Raw genomic sequence first — 21,024 nt, 5'->3', positions numbered from 1 at the left:
GTCAAATCAAAGGGCTGTAACTCTTACCTACATCGCTTCAAACTTTGCGATAAACAGTTTGCTCTGAATTTCGTAATTCCAAATGAATCCTCTGTTCAACACAAACTAACTTTTATCTTAATTTCTTTTTATATCCTTTACATACATCAGAAGCGGCATGTTAATAAAATATAAGTAAAAAGTCATTTTAATATTATTTGCAATTTGTCATGTCACAGATTTGTAAACCAACAATAAAATTATTCATCAAAAAGCACAAACATATTATATAACAAGTTACAATGCTTTTTTTCTTGGTGTTGATCATATTTATAGGAAAAACTGATGCTAGAGGATGAATTAACAACACATTGCCTTCTCGTTTTACGTCAACTTATAGGATGAATACTGAAAATAACATGTTACACTGGTTTCACACTCAGTGGTATACATTGGCAAAATATCATAATAGTTAAACCAGCTTTACATCTCCCTCAATACACCCCACTTTTGCTCTCCCTCAATACACCCCACTTTTGCTCTCCCTCAATACACCCCACTTTTGCTCTCCCTCAATACACCCCACCTTTGCTCTCCTTCAATACACCCCACTTTTCCTCTCCCTCAATATACCCCACTTTTCCTCTCCCTCAATAAACCCCACCTTTGCTTTCCCTCAATAAACCCCACCTTTGCTCTCCCTCAATACATCCCACCTTTGCTCTCTCTCAATACACCCCACTTTTCCTCTCCCTCAATAAACCCCACCTTTGCTTTCCCTCAATAAACCCCACCTTTGCTTTCCCTCAATACACCCCACTTTTGCTCTCCCTCAATACACCCCACTTTTGCTCTCCCTCAATACACCCCACTTTTGCTCTCCCTCAATAAACCCCACCTTTGCTCTCCCTCAATACACCCCACTTTTGCTCTCTCTCAATACACCCCACTTTTCCTCTCTCTCAATACACCCCACCTTTGCTTTCCCTCAATAAACCCCACCTTTGCTCTCCCTCAATAAACCCCACTTTTCCTCTCCCTCAATACACCCAACTTTTGGGGTGGTCAGGCTTGCTTGGTCGATGCATGTCATCATATCACAATTGCATAGATCAATGCTTATGATAGCAATCACTGGAATTTCTGGTCCAGACTCAATTATTTACAGGCTGCCGTCATATAACTGGAATATTGTTCCTCTCCCTTAATACACTCTTTTATCCAAAATCAAGCAAGTCTACAACACCATAGGAAGTCTAGATTTCTAGAACTTTCCTATTTTCCTTTCTATTACAAATGAAAAGACAATTCAACCAAAAACAAACTCATTTCTAATAAAACAACTAATTTCACAAATCAAACCAACTTGATCCAACAAACAAAACAATCAATACTCTAAAGTTGTTTTTATTTCTGGTGTTCAAATCAATCAACAGGAGAGGAAAGTGTCAAACTCTCCAATACCCAGTGAATCCACTGGACGGACGGTCAATACGTCTGCCACAATATCCGCTAGACCTGTATAGCACAGTGCCTGCTATTAATATTGTCAGCCTACGTGTGGGAATGCATGTGCATTGGACAGGGAAGTAGTCCATTGTCAAAGTCATATAGAGGACAAATTGCCAGGTCTTGTTACAATAATGCTGCCTTTGAAATGAATAATGTGTTTGTGAGCTCGTTTGGGTCATGGAGTTTTTTTCTATTTTTAGCGTGTTTTTTTTGTAAACATGTTGTTTTTTTGTAAGAGAATAACATCCACTCATTCAACAGGTGACCTAAGGCAACTTAATGTAAATTCAAACTAAATATTTAAACTCCCCCTATGTATTATGCATGAGGGTCTGACAACAGACTGACATGACCACAAGCCAGTCTACGCAGTTTGGACTATTATATTTAGGCTGTGCAAAGCTGATGCTACCCTCACCTCCCCATAAGGCTTCCCCACCTACCATCCCCAATCATCACCCCTCTTCTACTCCCTCCCCACCTACCACCCCTCTTCTACTCCCTCCCCACCTACCACCCCCAACCATCACCCCTCTTCTACTCCCTCCCCACCTACCACCCCTAATCATCACCCCTCTTCTACTCCCTCCCCACCTACCACCCCCAACCATCACCCCTCTTCTACTCCCTCCCCACCTACCACCCCCAATCATCACCCCTCTTCTACTCCCTCCCCACCTACCACCCCCAATCATCACCCCTCTTCTACTCCCTCCCCACCTACCACACCCAATCATCACCCCTCCTCTACTCCCTCCCCACCTACCACCCCCAATCATCACCCCTCTTCTACTCCCTCCCCACCTACCACCCCCAATCATCACCCCTCTTCTACCCCCTCCCCACCTACCACACCCAATCATCACCCCTCTTCTACCCCCTCCCCACCTATCACACCCAACCATCACCCCTCTTCTACTCCCTCCCCACCTACCACCCCTCTTCTACTCCCTCCCCACCTACCACCCCCAACCATCACCCCTCTTCTACTCCCTCCCCACCTACCACACCCAATCATCACCCCTCTTCTACTCCCTCCCCACCTACCACCCCTCTTCTACTCCCTCCCCACCTACCACCCCCAATCATCACCCCTCCTCTACTCCCTCCCCACCTACCACCCCCAATCATCACCCCTCTTCTACTCCCTCCCCACCTACCACACCCAATCATCACCCCTCTTCTACTCCCTCCCCACCTACCACCCCCAATCATCACCCCTCTTCTACTCCCTCCCCACCTACCACACCCAATCATCACCCCTCTTCTACTCCCTCCCCACCTACCACCCCCAATCATCACCCCTCCTCTACTCCCTCCAACCTACCACACCCAATCATCACCCCTCTTCTACCCCCTCCCCACCTACCACCCCCAATCATCACCCCTCTTCTACTCCCTCCCCACCTACCACCCCCAATCATCACCCCTCTTCTACTCCCTCCCCACCTACCACCCCCAATCATCACCCCTCCTCTACTCCCTCCAACCTACCACACCCAATCATCACCCCTCTTCTACCCCCTCCCCACCTACCACCCCCAATCATCACCCCTCTTCTACTCCCTCCCCACCTACCACACCCAATCATCACCCCTCTTCTACTCCCTCCCCACCTACCACCCCCAATCATCACCCCTCTTCTACTCCCTCCCCACCTACCACCCCCAATCATCACCCCTCCTCTACTCCCTCCAACCTACCACACCCAATCATCACCCCTCTTCTACCCCCTCCCCACCTACCACCCCCAATCATCACCCCTCTTCTACCCCCTCCCCACCTACCACCCCCAACCATCACCCCTCTTCTACTCCCTCCCCACCTACCACCCCCAATCATCACCCCTCTTCTACCCCCTCCCCACCTACCACACCCAATCATCACCCCTCTTCTACCCCCTCCCCACCTACCACCCCCAATCATCACCCCTCTTCTACTCCCTCCCCACCTACCACCCCCAATCATCACCCCTCTTCTACTCCCTCCCCACCTACCACACCCAATCATCACCCCTCTTCTACTCCCTCCCCACCTACCACCCCCAATCATCACCCCTCTTCTACTCCCTCCCCACCTACCACCCCCAACCATCACCCCTCCTCTACTCCCTCTCCACCTACCACACCCAATCATCACCCCTCTTCTACTCCCTCCCCACCTACCACACCCAATCATCACCCCTCTTCTACTCCCTCCCCACCTACCACCCCCAATCATCACCCCTCTTCTACTCCCTCCCCACCTACCACACCCAATCATCACCCCTCTTCTACTCCCTCCCCACCTACCACCCCCAATCATCACCCCTCTTCTACTCCCTCCCCACCTACCACCCCCAACCATCACCCCTCCTCTACTCCCTCTCCACCTACCACACCCAATCATCACCCCTCTTCTACTCCCTCCCCACCTACCACACCCAATCATCACCCCTCTTCTACTCCCTCCCCACCTACCACCCCCAACCATCACCCCTCTTCTACTCCCTCCCCACCTACCACCCCCAATCATCACCCCTCTTCTACTCCCTCCCCACCTACCACCCCCAATCATCACCCCTCTTCTACTCCCTCCCCACCTACCACACCCAATCATCACCCCTCTTCTACTCCCTCCCCACCTACCACACCCAATCATCACCCCTCTTCTACTCCCTCCCCACCTACCACCCCCAATCATCACCCCTCTTCTACTCCCTCCCCACCTACCACCCCCAATCATCACCCCTCCTCTACTCCCTCCCCACCTACCACCCCCAATCATCACCCCTCTTCTACTCCCTCCCCACCTACCACCCCCAACCATCACCCCTCCTCTACTCCCTCTCCACCTACCACACCCAATCATCACCCCTCTTCTACTCCCTCCCCACCTACCACACCCAATCATCACCCCTCTTCTACTCCCTCCCCACCTACCACCCCCAACCATCACCCCTCTTCTACTCCCTCCCCACCTACCACCCCCAATCATCACCCCTCTTCTACCCCCTCCCCACCTACCACCCCTCTTCTACTCCCTCCCCACCTACCACCCCTCTTCTACTCCCTCCCCACCTACCACCCCTCTTCTACCCCCTCCCCACCTACCACCCCTCTTCTACTCCCTCCCCACCTACCACCCACAATCATCACCCCTCTTCTACTCCCTCTCCACCAACCACACCCAATCATCACCCCTCTTCTACCCCCTCCCCACCTACCACCCCCAATCATCACCCCTCCTCTACTCCCTCCTACTCAATAAACCCTCCCCACCTACCACCCCTGTCTCCTACAAATTAGCACAGTATTTCTCCCGTTCATGTCTGATGTTTGATTGGACGACTTTTCTCAGCACCTGCAGTCAATCAAACTCCAAGCAAAGTTGACGAAAGGGTCCAGGGATCATAAGGGAATGGAGATATTATTAATACCATAGATAATTGAGGATGGTGAATGCAAAGCCGAAATTAAAATGCTTACCACATTCTGCGGTCATAGAAGCTAGACCTCCATAGATAAACGGCCGCCAGTCATTCATTCCTTGGCCTCCACCACTGAATGAGAAAGTCTGTCAGCTTGCTGTGTCCAGAAACAGGGAGATGATTGTAGAGTCCTATCTGAAACCAAGGACGACAACGATCAGTGGGACATCAACTGTCACGGGTGCCACAGGCCCCAATGACATGAAGTTAACGGATGGAGAGACGTTCAAGATAGCACCATGCCATAAGTTCACAAAATTAAACTGTGAATTAGTGTTGAACACATTCCAATTTATAACTGCTCCAATGTGCATAGGCCATGATAGATCCACTTTATTACCACAGTCAATGGATCAGTAGTGCATTTGATTTGCATTTTCTGCTCCCTGGCGAGTTTACATCCCAAGCTGCTAGAAGGTTAATAGCCACATTACCATCTCATCCTACCGGGTACCCATTTACTGCTGGGTGAACAAAGGTAGGCTTGGAACTAACTTACTTGCCTAAGGAGACACCACATGTGTTACAAGTTCACTTGGGCTGTCAGTCCCGCTAACAACTACCTATTATTGGTAAGCTGAGTTCAAAATGAAGCATGGAAATCAAGGCTTTACATACCACCCTTCACAGCTGGTATATGCTAAGCAAAGGTTCACGTACTGCTCATACTACAGAAATGGGTGCATCCCAAATCAGTCAAGATTAATACTCTTCATCGATCCGTGAAGATTCCGGGGTATAGCAACCCACGCTTGCCGTAAAAGCGACTTTGCTTGTCGTAAGAGGCGACTAACGGGATCGGTTTGTCAGGCTCGCTGACTTGGTTGATGCATGTCATCGATCCCAATTGTGTGGATCGATGCTCATGATGTGAAACACTGGATTGTCTGGTCCAGACTCGATTATTTACAGACCGTCGTCATATGGCTGGAATATTGCTGAGTGTGGCATTAAACAACAAACAAACAAATAAATTATACTCTTCATCAAATCATGAATTAAAACCAGCACAACGGAACCGGAGGAAGGAACACTGGACTGCTAAAAGGAAGTGGGAGCTACACGTTAAAACATTGTTTCCTTCATCTTCAAGTAGACATTCTATACTTGGACAGATCAAAGGGGATGTAATCTCAACAATACAGCTAACACAGACACAAGGTTATCTGGCAGATCGGACCAGGCATTCAATGACAATGTATATTTCCTTAATCGCCCAACCAAATTTCACAGGGTCATTCAGTGAGAAATAGAGGTTATTATACGAGCATGTGTGTCATACTGATTTTACATAACGATTGTCAGAATTCTTGTATTTCCCGAGTGAGAGAGTAAACATGCATTCTTACATGTGTATTATAAAATCAGTATGACACACATGCGAGTGTAATAATTTCTGTATTACCCATTATTTCTTAATTCTCTTGAGCTCCCCTTCAATAAAATTCATTAATGACCACCACTGTCCTAGAAAACCACAATTTGTCGGATGACGTCAACAATTTTCACCTATGACGTCATTTCTGGTATGACGTCATTCCGACCTTACGTCACAATAAAATTCGGATGACGTCAACAGTGCTGTTTGGATGACTGAAACAATACACTGGTGCGCGGGGAAGTGATCTTTGCACTAGTGCACATACAAAAATATTTCTAACCCTATGGGTAGTAAATCTTGGCCCCAGCCAACCATGGTGGTCGTAAAGGATAACTTGATTGATGGCGTGTCAACATACTCCAATGGCATGGATCATTACATAATCGATCACTGGATTGTCTGGTCCAGATTTGAAGAATCTGTACCTTTTTTAGAAAGTGTTATCCCAAATATAACATCTTCCCAATACATCGCATACTACTTGCCTGAATGCTAACTATAAGTAATTATGCTCTCACACTTAAGAATCAGTGAATAGTATCGCACACCATACCCTGATATAATCAAGCTGGTATTCAACCTTGGACTGTTTCAACAAGCACACTGAATAGGTCCCAATCTTAGCTGACCAATAGATGCCTAGACTGAGTGGCATATAAGGCAGTTTTATCTGCCTACAGCCAGCAAGTCATTGCAGACTTAATGCCCTACTAAAACACTTCAATTTTTACCTGACCCAAATTAGCCACCCAGTAGGGACGTCCTGATTCACCGATTGTACCGATGCATCGGTAGATAATTCTCACGATATGATATGTAAATTTATATCAATACGAAATTTTATTGAAATCAGTATCCATTTGTTCGTGTATCGATTGATTTTTCTTCTCGAATCAAAATGTCATGTTTTCTGAATTTGACACTTACTTGTTAGTGTCAGACACTTGTTTGAATAAACGGAATCAATCTTTTCTAAGTATTATTATTTTACAAAATACTCTACTGATAGTGGTTAGAACACATAATTGTGAACGTGATATGGAATTAAAAAGTTTGCTTCTAAATTTACGCATAAAAGGTCGGTATTGCTGTATCGAGATACGTATCGTATCTTGACCTCAAAGTCGAGATCGGTACAGTGAGGTACCTGTATCGTGACAGCCCTACCACCCAGCACACCACATACCAAGTTGCACAGGGCTAGATTAAACTAACATCTGGACCCTGACACAAACACAACCTTTTCGGATAAAAACATTTGTTCAATTATAGTTATGAAATATAATAAAAAGGAGCCCAGAGACTTCATTTTCATACTGCAGTAATCTAGACTTGCTAAATATTTCTTGCATGGGCTGTACTGGAATATTTGTTTCAGGGACTGTATGCTGGCTAATGGTGAGATGAGCATTGCAAATCTCTAGCTAGTCCTGCACCATGACCGTGGAATATATTTATTTTATGAAAAAATAATAATCTAGAAATGCATACAAAAGCAAGCCTAGCCAGCTCAAGCTAGCTCTATTCCACATCAGCATAGGGATTTTTTTGATTTTTTTAGAGTCAAGAAGGATATTGTGTAATATAAGATTTCAGAGACTAAATGTTAGTCTAATCTCCAGCTCAAATAACAAATACGCAAACTGTAATCTGTATTGTCAATCATGATCTTCCTGACAAATGACTAGCCATTTTCATGTACTTAATCAGGATATGAAAGCTACCAAATACAGCCAAAGATTAGAACTCTTCTATCTAAAGGTCCATTTCTTTCAACTCTTTCAAGAAAAAAACTAAGAACCTTTTGACAGCCATGATGAGATGCACGCAGCCATTGCATCCATTAACGGAGGCAAAGATCAAAGGTTTCTTTTTTGATAAAAACATGACTGATGTAAAAAGAATCATAAACATGCAATCCAAAAATAGTCAAATGTGAATGAAACCAACATTTATCAATAATCTTTTTTCCATTTCTTTATTAGAAAGAAAAGTGATCTTTTTTAGCAAGCATGAGCAAGAGAGTGTGTTGGGTTTAATGGAAAATTTAAAGTTTCAAAAACAAGTTTGAGTGGCATATAGAAGTTAGACGTGCAGCTGACGACAAGGTATTATGATGAACGAACCTTTTTTCACATTTGTAATTTTTTGGGGCTACAACTGTAAAACCGATAAGTTACCCATCTATACTATCTTCTCATCAGTTTAAAAAATGTGTTTTAACCGTGCTTTGAACAGCATTTCAGTATAATACAGTAGTCTAAGGGGAATTCCTTGTTTTAAATGAAACTTTGCAAAGGAGTGAGGAAAATGCGGTTAGAACGTCGATTGTATTTCTTATCTAAATAGAAATGCCTGTTAAATTTATCGTGCAGGCAACAATTGAACTAGTTTTAACACGTGAAACAGGTAGCCATTTTTTGCAACGATATGCAACAACACAAATGCAGAACATTTACATGATAAACACCAGGTCGCAATGCCCCTTCACAAAGACCCAGATAGTGACTGCGTCTCCAGCCTTTAATTCCGACCCAGGCCCCAAGCCCATGCAGTGAATCTAAAACCACGATTACATATAATGGCGTAACAAGCTGGAGTTTGCATGTCTGAAAAAGTGATAATAAAATGTCACAAAACTCAGAATTTACAAGTGCTCTCCACGGAGATAAATCATTATTGAAAGTAGGAGCGTTTTATTTCTGACTCAGATGCCCATTTGAGAATTCCAGTGTACGGAAGTCACATTTTACCCACCACATAAAAGAGCAGGCTGCAGAAATGATTGCCCATAGGGCCTTAAATTGCTCTTTCACTTGGATGAAATACCCAATGACAAGGGACTCTTGAATTTATTTGGATTGTACATCTCCTTGGAAACTCTATCGGGGACCTGAGAAGACTCCACTAGGCTAGCCATGCATTCACTGCACGATGATGTAGGTTAATCATCCCTTTGACCAAATATTGAATTACAGTATTATTTTATATTAGATCCTTTGTGATGGCACAATTCAATGCTTGTTCATGTACATAGTTGATGCGCTGCCGTATTAGGAGTGGAATGGTATTTAAGGCTGGTTATCATCTGTAGGGAATCAAACCCAGGCCTTTGGCATGACGAGCAAACACTTTAACCACTAGGCTGCCCAATCCCTGATCATGAAAAGTTTCTAATATGAACTGTTTTCTGTAATAAAGATTTCTAATATGCATGGTATCATGTTTAAAAACAGTTCTGATAGAATTTGTATGATATAAAGATCGGATATGATCTGTATGTTATAAAGATTCTGATATGATTGGTATCACGTTTTAAAGATTTCTGATATGATTGATATCATGTCATAAAGATTTCTGATATGATTGATATCATGTCATAAAGATTTCTGATATGATTGGTATCATGTTTTTAGATTTCTGATATGATTGGTATCATGTTATAAAGATTCTGATATGATCTGTATTTTAAAAAGATTCTGATATGATCCGTATGTTATAAAGATTCTGATATGATCTGTATGTTATAAAGATTCTGGTATGATTTGTATCATGTTATAAAGATTTCTGATATGATTGGTATCACGTTATAAAGATTTCTGATATGATTGGTATCACGTTATAAAGATTTCTGATATGATTGGAATCACGTTATAAAGATTTCTGATATGATTGGTATCATGTTATAAAGATTTCTGATATGATTGGTATCATGTTATAAAGATTTCTGATATGATTGGTATCATGTTATAAAGATTCTGATATGATTGGTATCATGTTATAAAGATTTTGATATGATTGGTATGTTATAAAGATTTCTGATATGATTGGTATCATGTTATAAAAATTTCTGATATGATTGGTATCATGTTATAAAGATTTCTGATATGATTGGTATCATGTTATAAAGATTTCTGATACAAATATCACACATTGGTATCAACTTTCAGCAAGTATCAGTAGCACATGGCAAATCCAACCCGGGTCTTTTGTGTAACAAGCCATCACTTTAACCACAAGGCTACCACACAGTACCCTTAAGAAGAATAGATTGAAACTTGATAAGCATAATATTCCAGAATACATACTTTTGTCTCCGTCCCTTGGTTTGCAGCTTAATGAGGGCAGAAATACACAACTGTAATAACCCACGTGGCTAACGCCTCGACTGACAGCTTTTTCAATATTCCCTGTCACGCTCCACATACTGCAGATAGTAAGTACTCTCCTCCTCCCCCCGACCCCGCACTAGTTCACCTTGCCCCCAGGAGGCGCTTCTAACGTGATGAAAGACTGGCATGAATCATGTCATATTTCTCATTACCAGTTTTCTGTTGGAGACACATATCTTCCCCCACGGTTCACTACCCATAGATATCGGACATAGGCTGTGTTGTTGGTAGGGTGTGCGGATCTTAGGAAAAGTTTTGTGTAAGCTTCACTATTAATGTGTTTCTTCTCTCTGGGTAACTAGACTGCTTATTGAAAGCATCCACCATTACTTGGACCAATGCCACCAGGCTGAAGAGACCACCTGTTGCAGCAGGCAGATGGAGTTTGAGAAAAATATATCTGGATTTTGAAAATAACTTTTTATCAAATTTAGATATATCAGTATTATCATAGCACTTTTTCTTGTAGCAAATCTCGATGCGTGAAGTGGTCAGCAGATCCTGGCAGCCAAGGGACACAATTCTGTACGTGAATTGTAAGACCAAAGACCACTGGGTCGGTAGAAGACATTTTGCACTGACAGGAGGCCGAGAGGATCTGCAGGTCATAATGACATTGCTTCAGGTCAGGTGACAATGAGGCTGCATTAGGTCACAATGAGGCTGCATTAGGTCACAATGAGGCTGCATGAGGTCACAATGAGGCTACATCAGGTCACAATGAGGCTACATTAGGTCACAATGAGGCTGCATCAGGTCATAATGAGGCTACATCAGGTCACAATGAGGCTACAACAGGTCACAATGAGGCTACATTAGGTCACAATGAGGCTACATCAGGTGACAATGAGGCTACAACCGGTGACAATGGGGCTACATCAGGTCACAATGAGGCTACATCAGGTCACAATGAGGCTACATCAGGTCACAATGAGGCTACATCAGGTCACAATGATGCTACATCAGGTTGGTTGGTTGGTTTGTTGTTAAACGCCGCACTCAGCAATATTCCAGCTATATGACGGCGGTCTGTAAATAATCAAGTCTCGACCAGACAATGCAGTGATTATTATCATGATCATCGTTCCATGCAATTGGGATCGATGACATGTATCAACCAAGTCAGAGAGCCTGACCACCCGATCTCGTTAGTCGCCTTTTACGATAAGCATAGTCACCTTTTACGGCAAGCATGGGTTGCTGAAGACCTATTCTACCCCGGAATCTTCACGGGTCGGCTACATCAGGTCACAATGAGGCTACATTAGGTCACAATGAGGCTACAACAGGTCACAATGAGGCTGCATGAGGTCACAATGAGGCTACATCAGGTCACAATGAGGCTACATCAGGTCACAATGAGGCTGCATTAGGTCACAATGAGGCTACATCAGGTCACAATGAGGCTGCATGAGGTCACAATGAGGCTACATCAGGTCATAATGATGCTACATCAGGTTGGTTGGTTGGTTTGTTGTTAAACGCCGCACTCAGCAATATTCCAGCTATATGACGGCGGTCTGTAAATAATCAAGTCTCGACCAGACAATGCAGTGATTATTATCATGAGCATCGTTCCATGCAATTGGGAACGATGACATGTATAAACCGAGTCAGCGAGCCTGACCACCGGATCTTGTTAGTCGCCTTTTACGATAAGCATAGTCACCTTTTACGGCAAGCATGGGTTGCTGAAGACCTATTCTACCCCAGAATCTTCACGAGTCGGCTACATCAGGTGACAATGAGGCTACTTCAGGTCAGGTCACAATGAGGCTACTACATCAGGTCACAATGAGGCTACTACATCAGGTCACAATGAGGCTACATCAGGTCATAATGAGGCTACTACATCAGGTCACAATGAGGCTACTACATCAGGTCACAATGAGGCTACTACATCAGGTCATAATGAGGCTAATTCAGGCCAAAAGGGTCTACTTTGTTAAAAGCTACATGTAATACTGCTACTTATTGGATGAAAGGCTGCTCTAAGTGGTTCACTGGTGAGAACAATGTCCTCGCTTGTGTGCCTAGCTGACCAGCCTCAGGACATTCCACATGACAAACAGAGAACTTTGTGTGGGCAACAGGAAAGGTACACAATGAGTGAGTGAGTGAGTGAGTGAGTGAGTGAGTGTGTGAGTGAGTGAGTGAGCGAATGAATGAGTGAGCGAGCGAATGAATGAGTGAGCGAGCAAATGAGTGACACTGTACCCCCATGGAGTACTGAAAGTGGCCTTTCAATACCAACCTCATGTAGTGAGTTTCACTTTTAACACTGCATCCAGACGAGCATGACACACCAAGAAAGGGCTTGTCACAATGGGCCCTTGTTTTTCTAAATTATCACAAGTGAGTGGGTGAGTGAGTGAGTGAGTGAGTGAGTGAGTGGGTGGGTGGGTGGGTGGGTGAGTGAGTGAGTGAGTGAGTGAGTGAGTGAGTTGGGTGAGTTGGGTGAGTGAGTGAGTGAGTGAGTTGGGTGAGACACTACTTTGAACAGTAACTTCATGTGGGAAGAATGCATGCCCCTAGACGCAGCTCTGGTGAAACCAACGCACATGGGTATGGTGCTGACAATGGTGCTGACAAACATTATCAGTGTGAATTTAGGATTCAAACTCATCATCATAGGATTCTGGTACACCAAAGGGACGCCACTCTGCACAGAAATGCAGCCAATATTTACAATTTGATAAGCAAGTGGAGACACCAATAAGAAATATTCATGGGATCTGACATGAAATAGATCCTAAGTAGGGCCTGTTTACTACCAGAATTATTAATGAGCACAACACCTACAAAAAGTGTGTCCCTTACAACGATATATGTCAACCGACAAGCGTTGTGAATAATTTTAAGCTTAACCAGGTTGATCATGTTGATTGTGTGATGAGTCATAACAGCTGCAGTAACCTGAGGATAGGAAGACGTGAGTTGGTCTTCCCATCAGTGTCCCAAAAAACTGCCTGCCCACCTGCCCGTGGCTGGTAACTTTTCTGTCGGGCTGCAGGAAATTTTCCCCAATGCCTGACTGTCTCGGCACATAATTTTAAGACTGCCTACATCTTCAGTTTTATTACAACTCCTTGTACATCCTCAATAAATTGTTTGCAACTGAATCAAGGCGTGATTTGTCTCTTATTTTAGTGATTTTTCAATATTTATAATGTCTGAATGCGGGCAGGTAACTTTGAAGATGGCAGGCAACATTTATGGGTCACCTGCCCAACCATCGTGTTGGGTGTTAAAATTATTTCAAACACTGCTTACCATCGATATGAAGAGTATTTCAGTCGTTTGTCATCTAAAACTGGCCTCCTCAGGCGATATCGCTAGGGTGATATCAAGCTGTCTCCCAGGACATATCAATTCATTGAAACTGCATCTCTATATAATGGCACTGCGGCTTAGTGAGCATTGAAACATCAATGCAACCTTGTCACATCTTTTTTAATCCAATTTTGTGAAAACTACACTCTGACATAAGGTGCTCATGAGTGAGTGAGTGAGTATGGTTTTATGTCGGTTTTAGCAATATTCCAGCAATATTACGGCGGGGGACACCAGAAATGGGCTTCACACATTGTACCCATGTCGGGAATCGAACCGGGTCTTCGGCATGACGAGCGAACGCTTTAACCACTAGGCTACCCGACCATCCCTAAGGTGCTCATGGATCAATGAGGATAATCAGGGACAGCATGTGACTAATGTTCATTCTTATCCGATTGGGGTGCACGCCTCCTTTTTGATTGGTTGGTGGATTTGTTGGTCGACATCTCACGTAGCGATTATTCCGGTATATGAAATGAATTAGTCTGTACGAGACAATTCAGTGATTGATAATATGAGCATTGATCCACACCATGTAATCAACCAAGTCACAGTGTGGGAATGAAACAGGTCTTAGATAAGACAAGCAAACACTTTGCCCACTAGGCTACCGGATGCCAGTAAACAGGGTGACAGACTGTATACATGTGGATGGTGAATGGAAAGCGGAGAAAGTTGTCCGGCCTGCAGCATTGTTGCCTTACATAGCACACATGTGGTGCATTATCAACGTCTGGCATTACAATTAAGTACCTGCAGATGGCAGCATGGCCTTGTGTCCACTCACTGGAGTAGAGTTCTAGGCCGGTCACACAATCTGTCTATTTCTAGACAATAGCACTCAGAATGATGTCGTTCGGTTAGTTTATTTCTAGACAACATTTACACTTGTGTCAATGGAATGCCATGAACATGTTTTTCCTACAATAAAATATGACAATATTGATCACCTACGAACATCTTTTATACACTGAGAAATAATATTTTACATAAAAACTACTTATATTTATTAACAATAACCAAGACTCTCCATCAATGACAAGCTGTGCGTTAGTTGAGCATCTGTTTGATACCATAACAAGCTGTATCCTAGAGCTAGAACAAGCAGTATCCTAGAGCTAAAACAAGCAGTATCCTAGAGCTAAAACAAGGGGGGGGGGGGGGGGGAGAGAGGAGGAGAAGAGGGAGGGATGAGGGGGGAGAAGATAATGGGGGCCTCAGGGGGGAAGGAGGAGGAGAGAAGAGGTGGTGGGGAAAGGGGTAAAGATGGGGGCCTCAGGTGGGAAGGAGGAGGAGAGAAGAGGTGGTGGTGGTGGGGAAAGGGGTAAAGATGGGGGCCTCGGGGGGAAGGAGGAGGAGAGAAGAGGTGGTGGTGGTGGGGAAAGGGATGAAGGTGAGGAGAAAGGAGAAGGGGGATGGGGTTGGTGGGAAGAGATGAGGAGCACCATGTACAGCTGTGACATGCATCGCACATGCAACACACATGCATCACACATGCCATCGTGAATCCTCCAACGCTAATCTGGCACAGCAACATCATCAAAGGGACCTTGTTGTATTCGCTTGTGTACCTCCCTATCTACATCATCTAGGGTTTATCCTCTAGTGTCCAAACCAGGGGACTCTGGGTAATAATATTTGGGGTCCCGGGAATGAACATGGGGTCCCAGGTCAACCACATATTGCATATTTCACATATGCAGCAATGGAAAATAATCGCACAAGCTAAACCAAGCCTATTACAGACACTGATTAGTCTGAAGGAAATTATCCACTGACACACTGAACTATGTGTGTTATTTTCACCAGAATAGAAATATCAGTTATATCTAGCATGCAATCTATAAGTTTGATAAACTGAATGATTTAAACAACTATAATCTTGAGCATCACTCAGGACTAACGTAAATTATTTTCATCCATTCTCATTCAGAATCTGTACGCATATTTACAGAACAAAGTTTGGGATCCTGAATATTTGGAGGGACAAGTTTTTGTAATGAAGACCAAGCACATAATTTCATAAAAAATATCCTCCAAAATATTCATTATCCCCAATTTGTTTTGTTCAGTACAAAAACTATTATTCTGTTTTTGGTAAACCTCTATCAATATTAATTAGCTATTAATGCCAATGAAAATATTTGCATTTCAATTTCCTTCCGAATCATAAATCACATTGCTTGCATGTAAATGTAGAAATGAAAGTAAGGTTGATTAATATTACAGAAGCATCTGTTTCACCTGGGCTATTCCGTTCATATCAGGTGTGAATATAGGAAACATATTTAGATATTCTGTCACAGATTGAGAGACCTTCTATCAATGGCTATGGAGAGTCCTACACATATATACAAAATGGACATTTCACAATATAAATGACAGTTGCCATTTGACATTTGAATCCAACCAATTAGTCGCCAAAATATTCCAAAAAAAAAAAAAAATACTGTTTCCGATACAAAACATATGTGGATATACTTGTCCAGATACAATACATATCCCGATACACTTGCCGCGTTAAGATACATATCTCCATATACTGGTTGAGATACGATACATATCCCGATACACTTGCCACGATAAAAAACATATCTCCATATACTGGTCAAGATACGATACGTATCCTGATACAGTGATCATGATATGATATATATCTCAATATACTGATCAAGATATGATACGTTTCCTGATACACTTGATCATGATATGATATATATCTCCATATACTAGTCAAGATACAATACGTATCCTGATACAGTGATCCTGATATGATATATATCTCCATATACTGGTCAAGATATGATACATATCCTGACACACTTGATCATGATATGATATATATCTCCACATACTGATCAAGATATGATACGTATCCTGATACACTTGATCATGATATGATATATATCTCCATATACTGGTCAAGATAGGATACATATCCTGACACACTTGATCATGATATGATATATATCTCCATATACTGGTCAAGATATGATACATATCCTGACACACTTGATCATGATATGATATATATCTCCATATACTGGTCAAGATATGATACATATCCTGACACACTTGATCATGATATGATATATGTCTCAATATAGTGGTCATGTGAAGTTGAAGCATTAACTACACATATCAAATTCTTTGTATCATGAGTGTCAAAACTAATTTTATCACGACTGAGTACGGAAATTTGTAATAAACAGTCCCCTTGTATATCGCTCGTCTCATGCCCAGACTTATAAACTTCCTTATCGAAGGAAGCCATTTATCAACCTGTTAAAAAAGTTAAGGGTAAAATCTGTATAATCATCTTGAATTGTTTTTCACACAACTCAAAAACAATTTCCTGAATGTTACAAAAAAAACAACTTCCCTGACGATCCAATCAATCAGCTGATGACCTATTAAGGAACTTCCGCTGACAAACAGTAATCTCTTGAAGGAAACTCTGAAATATTTACCCAACTAATTCCAATTTCCTGTTCTGTATCAACTAATTTGATTATCAGCTTTATAATTTCGGCATGTTTACATGACTTTTTTTAGACCACTAAAACGTGCAAATCTGTCACTCAGTGACAAGCCTAATCCGAGACCCATCAACACATTATATTCCCCAAAACACCACCAACTCACGGCACCACAGCACCAGAATCATAATAGAACTTCACAACATCGTAACTATCACAAATCCACCCAATAACCATCAACACAAAAAAATCACATGCCGACTCCCCATAATCTGTAGAATCGCATTCCATTTTTTACCTGTGTTCCGGATGAAGAGAACTGACCTCGCCAAGCCACAATTGATGCTGGGGAACTCGTTGCAGGGAATGGTCAACTGGTTTGGTTAGCACCGAGAGCTCCTCAGCTCTTGCATCAATCTATCACTATGAGTCACGCTGTTGCTTCAACCATGGAAGCTGCAAGGAGTTTTGCTAGAGCTTGACTGGAGAATGCCTCTCCTTGCTAGCCACCAAGGTATTAATGTGTGCTATTGATTGTAAAGCCGCCTGTCAAAGCTAGGTGTCTGGAATACAGCATAACACTTAACCTCGTTATAACGCGGTTCTTCGTAGAGCTGGATTCCGATGTTTAATATCAACACAAGTGTACCATGCAGAACAGCATGCTGGGTAAATGTGACAAAAGTTATGGATGTCTCTCAGAGTACCTCATTATAAGGTGGATATTGGTGCTAATAAAAGTGTTATAATGAAACATTACATCTGACCCGTTCACCAATATAGTGTATATGGATACAAGTTTTCATGAAAAATATTCCATTGAAGTTATTGCTGTGTATGCGGAAGAGGACTGTTTGACCTCAAACACCATAAACTTGATGTCAATTTGGAAAAATATTTATAAACCACATCATGTTGTTTATGTAAGAAAACCAAACAAACAAGCAAATTTTTCACATTTTTTGTAGCATTTCACATCAATTTATTTTTACAGAAAAATATCTTTTTCTCCTATTCAATCAATAATTAAACTGGGCATAAAAACAAGTTGTATTTTTACAGCTCATTGATGCTTCTTGCCTACTATTTAAGTCACACAAATTTCAAATGCTTTCAAAATCAGCTGGGTTTTTAATGGCATACAGACACATAAAAACGCGAAAGAAGCGTTCTTCCCTCTGAACATAATGAGAATATGTAGTGCCTGCCCTTATGACAAACTGCGTGTACTATCATGGGCATTAAATATGTACATAAGTTTTGTAATGATGCTATATATAAAATAAAAAAATGTTTGAAAACCTTTAATGGTAGTTATTCATAAAATATACTTTAGTTAAATACATAAAATATCAAAATATAGTATCATTGCAATGTTCTAAATCACCTAAATATCAAACCATAAATACTCTGTCACGTTAACCAAAACATTCAATAAATATCTCTATTGAAATAATGTTAATCTAAATGCCATGTAAGCTATGACTTGATTTGGGTGTCTAAGTATCAATGTAAACAAACCTGAATCCCCATTATCCAACTAAATAAACATTACCCTAAAATAACATTGTCTCTGCCACTTAATTACCTGTGTATTCCACAAGTCAAGACAGCACCCTAATTACCTAGACCTACTCAACTAAAACAATAGATGTCACCTGCCAACTAGTTAGCGTTTGAAGATATACGGTTCCAAATAATTCCAAACCTTATAAAAACATTCACATAAATGATAATCCCTTATATGGTCTGTCAACACAACCTAACTTTGTTGTGATTGGTCAACTTACCCAAACCCATGGTATACCACATATAAGTTAGTATAAATATGTCCGGAAGAAGTGTCTACACATCTCCGCTTGGACACTCGACTAGACGTGTCCTCCCAAGCTCGCTGCCTTACACTTACACTATGAGAGACCTCTCACAGTCACTGCCGAGGGAGCTTGTCTCCATCCTGGAGCCCCTGCTGGCCTACCAGGTAGGGGACTTCTCCCTCATGACATCCTTCAAGACAAGTACCTCCACCCTCTCCATCTCCTTTGACTTAGGTCAGAGGAACAGGCCTCTGGGCAAAGCCACTGCTCAACCCAAACCTCAGGAGAATCCTGCTCCAGCCCCTACCCTTCCTGCACCTCGCTCGGTTCAGAAGGTCAGGCCTCCAAGGAGGAAGAAGTCCCCATCAGTCTCCGTCATGGAGATTGAGGAGACCCTTGCCTCTATCCCCCTGCCCCCAGTAGCAGAATTGGAACTCGCTCCCCTCGAATACAGAGGGGAGGAGCCCTTTCGCTCGCCTGAGGGTATGGGCCATGGGAGGAAGAACAGGAAGAGGAGAGACATCCCCTCAGCTCAACCTTCCTCCCGACCAACCACAACCGCGACTGCTGAGTGTCAGACTTCCACACCAGCACCGCCCTCTCTGACTGACAGCTCCATCCAGACAGCCACACCAGCACTGCCCTCTCTGACTAACAGCTCCGCCCAGACAGCCACACCAGCACTGCCCTCTCTGACTGACAGCTCCGCCCAGACAGCCACACCAGCACTGCCCTCTCTGACTGACAGCTCCATCCAGACAGCCACACCAGCACTGCCCTCTCTGACTGACAGCTCCACCCAGACAGCCACACCAGCACCGCCCTCTCTGACTGACAGCTCCGCCCAGACAGCCACACCAGCACCGCCCTCTCTGACTGACAGCTCCGCCCAGACAGCCACACCAGCACTGCCCTCTCTGACTGACAGCTCCGCCCAGACAGCCACACCAGCACTGCCCTCTCTGACTGACAGTTCAGCCCAGACAGCCACACCAGCACCGCCCTCACTGACTGACAGCTCCGCCCAGACAGTCACACCGGAGCCGCCAAATCTTGACCACAGACAAACCCAGACCACTCCGGTCGAGGACCCCCCACGGGAACAGGGCTTCCGTGATATTCTACTAGAGAAAGCGGACTTACTACTCAACTACTACAAGGCCAACCCTGACCTCCCCGCTGATTACATTTCCACCCCCTCGGGGCACCTGTACGCCAGAGAAGATGCACCGCTCGTCTTGGTGCAATGTCTAGAGGATGAGGAGTACGAGTACGAAATCACCAACTTCTCAGAATTATCTGACTTCCTCCTAGATTGCGAAATCAAGACAAACAGGCACTTCGTCGCCAACACCGCAGCCCTCCTCGCCAAGAGTCTCTTCAAGTCTCCCATCCCTGCGGAACAGCACAGGACCAAGAGACTCCTTGCAGGACACCGCCGCTAAGCTTCTAGCCACCCGCTTGCCAGCCCCGACGCTGCCTTCAACTGCTTGACCCTACCCCCTCCCACCCAAGCCCAATCTTTCCATATGATGGCATTCTTTTTTATCCCCCACTCCCACCCAGCCAAACCCCACCCCTTTAAACCTTTATAGACTGTAAACTTTTACATCTTTAGGGGTTGCACTTCTTTATTTATTCTTTACGCTTCTTCCCCCCAATAGTATAAGTGCAACCCCGTGCGTGACATACGCTATAGTGTTATTTATTGCACATGGAAAGCGCACGTTAAATCTCCAAAGTAAGTAAGTGTCTTCAGACTTGTTCTTGCCTTCCTAGGAACATGCTCAGTCCCTGGGAAGTCTATGTATGCTCACCATTGTTGTATATAGTTGTTAGCTACTTATATATATGATGTTCATGTAAATAAATCTGTGTA

The 21,024-nt window shown here is 43.4% G+C and overlaps 1 protein-coding gene across 4 annotated transcripts in view; it reads right to left on the bottom strand.

The window, feature by feature from the left end:
• The window catches only part of LOC124139548 (kidney mitochondrial carrier protein 1-like), a 55,984-nt gene that overhangs the window by 19,177 nt on the left and 15,783 nt on the right, over positions 1-21,024 (bottom strand). For 2 of the 4 annotated variants that reach the window (XM_046506705.2, XM_046506706.2), the window contains exon 2: positions 4,959-5,095. In XM_046506705.2, coding sequence (XP_046362661.1) covers positions 4,959-5,016 — 58 coding nt within the window. In that variant the 5' untranslated portion in view covers positions 5,017-5,095. Of the gene's footprint in view, positions 1-4,958; positions 5,096-10,429; positions 10,538-17,626; positions 17,855-21,024 lie in introns of those variants that run through there. The other 2 variants (XM_046506704.2, XM_046506707.2) reach the window with 2 other exon arrangements.

Source organism: Haliotis rufescens, unplaced genomic scaffold (assembly GCF_023055435.1).
Source record: "Haliotis rufescens isolate VD_foot unplaced genomic scaffold, xgHalRufe1.0.p SCAF_9, whole genome shotgun sequence".
Lineage (NCBI taxonomy): Eukaryota > Metazoa > Mollusca > Gastropoda > Lepetellida > Haliotidae > Haliotis > Haliotis rufescens.
This window is presented reverse-complemented; position numbering and strand designations above follow the sequence as displayed.